General features: G+C 35.4%; 1 protein-coding gene across 1 annotated transcript; it reads right to left on the reverse strand.

The window, feature by feature from the left end:
• Window positions 1–1,477: 1,477 nt before the first annotated feature.
• LOC145677178 (uncharacterized) lies at window positions 1,478–2,647 on the reverse strand. Its single transcript, XM_081747796.1, has one exon. It carries the CDS (start codon window positions 2,645–2,647, stop codon window positions 1,478–1,480), a length of 1,170 nt encoding a protein of 389 aa, XP_081603922.1.
• Window positions 2,648–7,144: the final 4,497 nt, after the last annotated feature.

Consider the following 7,144-nt stretch of genomic DNA (forward strand, 5'->3'; position numbering starts at 1 on the left):
TGCTTCTGACGAGAATTTAAAGGAATGTTTCCTTTTATTGTATTTTTAGCAACTTGTGAAATGGTACGTATTAAATCAACTGAAGCATTTTTCAAAATATGTTTACGTTTTGCTGCTTTACAATTACACAGAGCGCGGAGTGTGCTAAAGTGTTGTTTCACCTTCAACATATTGATAACAGCTAAACATAAACTATGATTTAATTGTCTTTTACGCTTCTGTACACGTACATTGTTTCATCGGGAAATATGTTTGGACGTATTCTTAATGCGTCATTTGTTTTCTGTGTTAAATCAAATAAATAAGTATAAGGTGTACGTGTTACTTCATCAAATACATCAACGATATGTTTACTTTGTCGCAGCATGTTTTGTCTAGCAAATATTCAATTTGTAATTTATCACGTGGATTTTTAAATACTATAATATAATGTGCATTTAAACTAATATCACGTGCAGATTTCCCTTTTGGAAACAAATTTTGTACTATAAATATTACAGTTAATTTTTTAAGATGTGCGTATTTTGTAAATAAATTTGCGACATCACCATTGGTTTCAGACATTAAATCATCTAATATTAATAATGAATTTTCTTCAATGTGAAAAGTATTCATATCTGGAATTCCCTCTACGAAACGAATATTTGCATGGGTATCTAAGTGTGGTATTACTGCGCCATAACACCACACAATTTCACGCAATGTTGTAGTAGACATGTTCACGTTTATTAAGTAATCGATTTACAAAACAAGTTTTACCAGCCCTTGAAGGACCAGCAATAAAAATGATAGAGGGATGATTAAACTTTGACATCTCGTTATCAAATGAATGTATGGAATAGAAAGCTCACCTTTTTATACATTCGCGCACACACTTTCACTCAACAAAATTAAAAATGACTAGACTATTTAAAATGACTAAAATATTTAAAAAGACTAGAATGTTAAAATGACTATAATGTTAAATTACTAGAATATTAATATAATCACAATTATAGATTGTTCAAGTAATTAATACGACTCAATAAAAAAATAAATAGAACTTCAATATAAAGCAAACCGTCAAAGATATGCATTTGGCGTTCGTGGGTCAAACGTTAAGTCTCTGGGTAACCGTATGGTATGGTCCTAGTCTTTTGTACGTCATGTAAAAGAATATCGTCTTCGTCATCAATACGTTTACGTTTTTTGTTAACCATACGGTGTGTTTTGGTTTCACGTCTTGAAAAGATTTGTAACCCACCTTTGCGGATAATAGTTGTAAAATTTTCTATTACTACAGATTGAATTTCTTCTCGCACTAAGGCATAGAAGCTCTCAAAATTATTTTTTCTGAGGTTCTATGGTTCAGTGTTATCCCCCGAATTTTGTAAATGTGCCGAAATTCCCCTAAGGTATTTTCAAGCCGCATACAATAATTTTTTGAGCCAAGGGCGATCAGAGTGATAAATTCCCACCCTTCATCTATTTCATCTGTTTAATCCCCAAAATAATTACAAAACTGTAACACGGGTTCCTCATCTTTCTGTTGCAAAAACATAATACTGTCCGTATCACAGTAAAGTGCTCGCTCAAGTCCTACAGCAGTCAAAAGGTCATAAAGTTTAAGTCTGGCGCACGAAATAATAAATGCTGCCAAGACGACATTGGAAAATCGTAACGGGGTGCTATCATTTTCCCAGCCTTTGTAGTTCCCAGGTAAATGCTTATCACCGACTGGAATCACTGAATGAACTTCATATCTTGCCGATGAAAGGTACCTAAGAAACTCTTCCGAGTTGTGGAAGATTGTACACTTCATCGTGTCCAGGCGTTGATCCCATTTCCCATACATGGAATTAAGGTATAATTTCGCTGTAGCGCGCAATCCCGGATTCTTCCTTATATTATCATAATTTAATTTATTGCCTTCATCGGCATAATATTTATCGATGTATTTCTTTTTGTCTTCTTCGCTTTTCCAAGAAGCAGGAAAACCTGAAGCTTCCTGTTTCATCTGAAGAAAGGAGTTCACGTAATTCCCGAACAGACCATCTGAATTCCCTTCTTCTAGATCCATAAGAACGAACTCCCAAATTTCGTGAATATCGATGATCTTATAACCTTTTCTAAGAGCAAGGTGAATCTCTGGAGTACAAAAAGTACTTGTTATTGCACGCTGCATTCCTTCATGTGTACATTCCCCTACAACTTCATTTTCCTCTTCTTCCATACATGTCCTACACAGTCCAAAAAGTAAGCGTCCACCTGCCACATATAGGAGAATTGGAAAATACATATCTTTTGGAGGCATAATGGTACATTTCACTAGTCCATGAGTATTTTCCACTTCTGGAAAATCCGCCCCCCTGTGAATCTTTGGCATTCCAACCGGCATTGGTCTACGTGCCATTACATAGGGGTATAAAGATGTAATATCGAAATAACGAATTATCTTATTATCCTTGAAATTAACGTATGATCTGAAGACTTCAGTACGTCCACCTTGATATGACATTCTTGGAACAATAGGATCCGCTAGATGAGTACAATGTCCTTTAATGAACTTTTGTAAATCTTTACCTGTCTTCACCTTATTGTCCCAAGTACATTCCCAGATCTCGTGTAACTTTGCACCAAAATTTTGAATGTATTCTCGACGTCTCATGGTTTGTTCGTACCGTCTTGCATACGTATCGCAAGGATCCTGGGAACCGTGAATGATTTCATCACGGTTATTAGGAATACATGAAACACACCCGTGAAAATTGCAACCATAAAATTCATACGCTGTATTCGTACTTAAATCATATCCGTCAAGCCTGTATTTACACAAGCGTACCTCCGGACCAGTACCACTGTACTGGATATTCCTACCAAGTTGATGCTCAACATATTTTAACAAGATTGCTTTTGCATTTTGTCGCTCGTTATGTTGAAATATCTTTGGTGGAATTACAGCAATGGTATTCTCCGGTAAGTACAGAGTACGTTACGTTTTCATACTTAACCCTGCAACCGTGGAACAAGCAATAAAACATTGGAGGCCATTCGTCTTCTCTTCTATGATGTTACTAAATTTGATAATAGCTTGTGTAAGAATTCTAACTTCATTTTCACCGTAAGCTAACATTTGCTTTTGGAGGTCATACTCCTCGCCACTTGCAGCACGTTCTTGGTGCCAGGCGATTAGTTGTTGTCTCTCTTCCGTGCTTCGCGAGTCAGGATCAAAATATTCAAGAGCGGGAACCAGACCTACATAATTTTGATTTCCCAAAGTGTTAAATAAATATGGGAAATCTCCCTTTTTCAAATTTCCAGATACGCCTAACGTTTTCGGGAGTTTACTTAGTTTGCAACCAATGAACAAATAAGTGTCATGGAAGAAGAATCTATTTGCAATATTCATACAAAATATTTTTGACCCTGCATCAGAACATCAGTAATAATATGTTGCTTCTCAATTAGATTTCTTAAGCAGAAGATACCATCAAAACGCCCAAAATTATGTGCTAAAATTGCTATGCGCTGAAACACTGGACGAGCCATTAACACGTGTTTAATGAAGTCATCGATTGTTTTAAAAGAAAACGATCGATTTCCATTTTTATCACCGGAAAAGTTGCAGGGATCATCCAAAGATTTACTCATAGAGTATGAACATGTATGTCTGCTACAAATCAGGGCGACTTCATGTTTCCTTTCACCATTCTCATTTTCCGGCATTAACATTGTTTCTATATCATATGCAATGTACATAAACCTTTTGATATGTGTAGCCTTCAATTTTTGCACAAAGCATTGATGGTTAGGTTCTAAGTGAACCTTACACGTGGCACAAAAATGCTCATCACACTTATGTGCAACTTTTGGAAGTCTATTGTCAGTCTTACGATTACAGTCGGGACAAATCTTTACGTAATGACATTCACTAAAGCCAGCCTTATTACGTGCCAAATGCTCATTAAAACATTCACCCTCAGAAAAGTTTCTATTACATGCATCACATTTGATTTTTCTTAACGTTGGATTTTGATAATGTTCATTATTTCAAGCTAAACTCCGCAATTCACTCTTGTGTTTATGCCGACGATCATTGTATGCTTCCAAACATTTAGTACAGTACTTTCTATTTTGTAAAAATGACGTAATACACTTAATTGGTGCGAAATGGCGAACTGTAATACCTATTTCATAATAAATATAAATTTGCTTTGGGGCAGGAGTTCCACGGACAAGTACGTTATATTTACGTTCATTAACGGTTTCTTCTCTTATATAAACAACAATTTGATACTTTCCTGAAAAATATTTCTGAAAAGTATCAAGATCGCTTAGATCACAACCATTCTTTGTTTTAACATTAACATTTGCATCACTACAAAGTCGCTCTGCTTTAATTTTCCAAATTTTCTCATAATCTTTTTTCAAATTATACACTGTAAATTTACTTCCTTCATATTTTTCCAAATACCAAACAATACTCTTTGATAAGCAGAGCATGTCAGACCCGTTAATATAAACAATATGGCGGTTGAGAACTTTTTCCATTTCTTCATAAAGGGCGGCATTACATCTTTTTGATATACCTTGCCGCTTACGTTTTTAACTATATGAAATCGAAATTGGAGTTCATTTCCGAGCAAGAATTCTTCATTGGAATTTAGCATATTTTCCAATGAAGTTAAAATGACCTAAGCACTTAAACCGCTCTTTTTTCTTCAAGGAATATACACTGGTTTTCTGTTTCTACTGTTCGAGCCATCGATACAGAGACCAACGTAATCCTCTGCTCGGGCGTCAGCGAGAACTTCGTCAAACGCAAAGTTAACTAATTTCTTAATATATTCTTCTGGATTTTGAATATTGTGTTTACCAGAAGGACGAACAGCGATTTCTCTTCCACGAAGATTAAAAATCGTGAAATTTTTGTGCTGTCTCCTACGATTTCGAAGTTACCATCATCTGATTTTTTAAATTGTTTGTGACCAACTTGGTTGCGCCTATGCGACACATTTCCGTGAGATGGTCCTGCCTGAGGAGATACTGATCCATAGCCGACAGTATCCCGTGAACATTGCACATCTGGATGAACATTGTTTACAGGATTTGTCCCTTGGGTTATTTGAGCAGATGAAACTGCATCGATAATCAACTCTTCTTCCAAAAACTTTCCCAGTATCTCCATATAATCATCATTATTATCAACGGAATTTTGGTTATATTCTTGTTGTTCAGCATCATCAACAATCATTCTATCATCCATCATATTACCCAAGTTTGAATTTCCTTGGGGGGTATTGACTATGGAATTGTTACATGATGATGCTAGAACATTACGTTGGACCAAAACAAAACGCGAGCCATGCGGATAAAATTGAAATATCTCTACCATTTACTCTATCAAGTTGCCCTTCTCCCCTATTAAAATAATAAATAAACCTCTCGTGTGCTAAATGATACAAGTTCTCCCCTCTGAAAAATCCTGCAGAAAAGAGATCTAACACATCTGCAGAGGAAGCACATGTATTCAAAACTGTGTGTTCATTAGAAGCAAAATACTGAGTAATAATGAAAGCAAATATTCACACCTTTCCCCCTTTATGGCCATCCTTATATAGTTTTACAGTTTTCTGCCAAGCCGCCAGGACCCTTTCAGCATTATGTAAGCCCTTCAATTCTTCCTGGAAGAGGGTTTCATCCACGACATTAAACTCCAAGTTGAAGAACTCCATCTGTAATCAGGAATTGAGTTTCCTCTTAATATGAATATAATAATATTAATTTGGTGTTTCAGTATATCTGTTGATACAGTTACTTCAACTTCAATATATCTACTTGTTTTGTCATGTTTTGTTTTCCTTAACACAATAATTTCTTCTTATGTGCAATTTTAACTTGACTAATAATATACAACAAATTTAAATTTGAGGATGTAATAAAATTGTCTTGCAGGTATCATCGTCAGCATTCAAATGATTATAATTGTAAAACAATACAGTTTATATACATTACGAAGTATGACGTCACACAAATATAAAGTGTTAAGAAAACAAGTTTCAACATGTTTTGCAATTTTCCTCGGAGTTTGCACTGCAAACGATACATAAAAGATAGGAAAGGGGAGGAAATCAAAGCCATGCTGCCTACAGTGGGAGAGGAGATACAAGGAATTCCGACTGAGTGGGAGTTTGAGATCAAAATTAAGCCGATTGAGTTTAAATAAAAGCAAAGTTAAGCCGCCTGAGTGGGAGGGGAGATCAAAGTTAAGCCGACTGAGTATAAAATAAAAGCAAAGTTAAGCCGCCTGAATGGGAGGGGATATCAAAGGAATGCCGACTGAGTGGGAGGGGATATCAAAGCTAAGCCGACTGAGTAGGAGAGGAAAACAAAGGAATGCCGACTGAGTAAAAGAGGAAAACAAAGGAATTCCGACTGAGCAAGAGAGGAATTCAAAGGAATGACGACTGAGTTGGAGAGGAAAACAAATTATTTATCAGTTCACACAAAGTGTTACGACTAATTTATTAGGAAAATTTAAATAAAAACGAGTTTCCAAAGGAATAAAAATTATTTATCAGTTCACGCAGTGTTCCGACTAATTTATTAGGAGAATTTAAATAAGAACATGATTCTAAAGGAAACGAAAGAGTAAATAAGCTGAGTGGTAGGGGAGATCAAAGTCATGCAGCCTAGAGTGTAATTATAAGGGTTGGAGAGGACTTAACATAGTCATCTTTCTTGAATGTTAGTGAAAATATTAAATTAATATGTTGAAATCAATATAAGAACTCCAAAAGTTAGAAAAACAAAAAATGATGAAAAGAAAAAAGTAAACATGTCCGTCTGGACATCAAGAATAGAAATATTTAAATACCACAGTGAAAATCACCATAGGGAGGTCAGGACATTGGAAAAACATAAAATGAAAAAAGAGAAAAGTGAACATGTCCGCCTGGACATCAGAAATAAAAATATTTAAACAGTATAGCGAAAATCACCATAGGGAGGTCAGGACATTAGAAAAACAAAATGAAAAAACGAAAAGTGAACATGTCCTTCTGGACACCAGGAATAAGAATATTTAAACAATATAGTGAAAATCGGTATAGGGACTGTGGAATAGTGGAAAAGCAATGTCCTAATCTTAATAAAGGAAAAAAAA

Source organism: Thermobia domestica, unplaced genomic scaffold (genome assembly GCF_964235325.1).
Source record: "Thermobia domestica unplaced genomic scaffold, izTheDome1.hap1.1 HAP1_SCAFFOLD_675, whole genome shotgun sequence".
NCBI lineage: Eukaryota > Metazoa > Arthropoda > Insecta > Zygentoma > Lepismatidae > Thermobia > Thermobia domestica.

Bases quoted from the DNA above. Each gene is read 5' to 3' on its own strand.
- LOC145677178 (XM_081747796.1), bottom strand. From the start codon at position 2,647: ATGAGACGTCGAGAATACATTCAAAATTTTGGTGCAAAGTTACACGAG.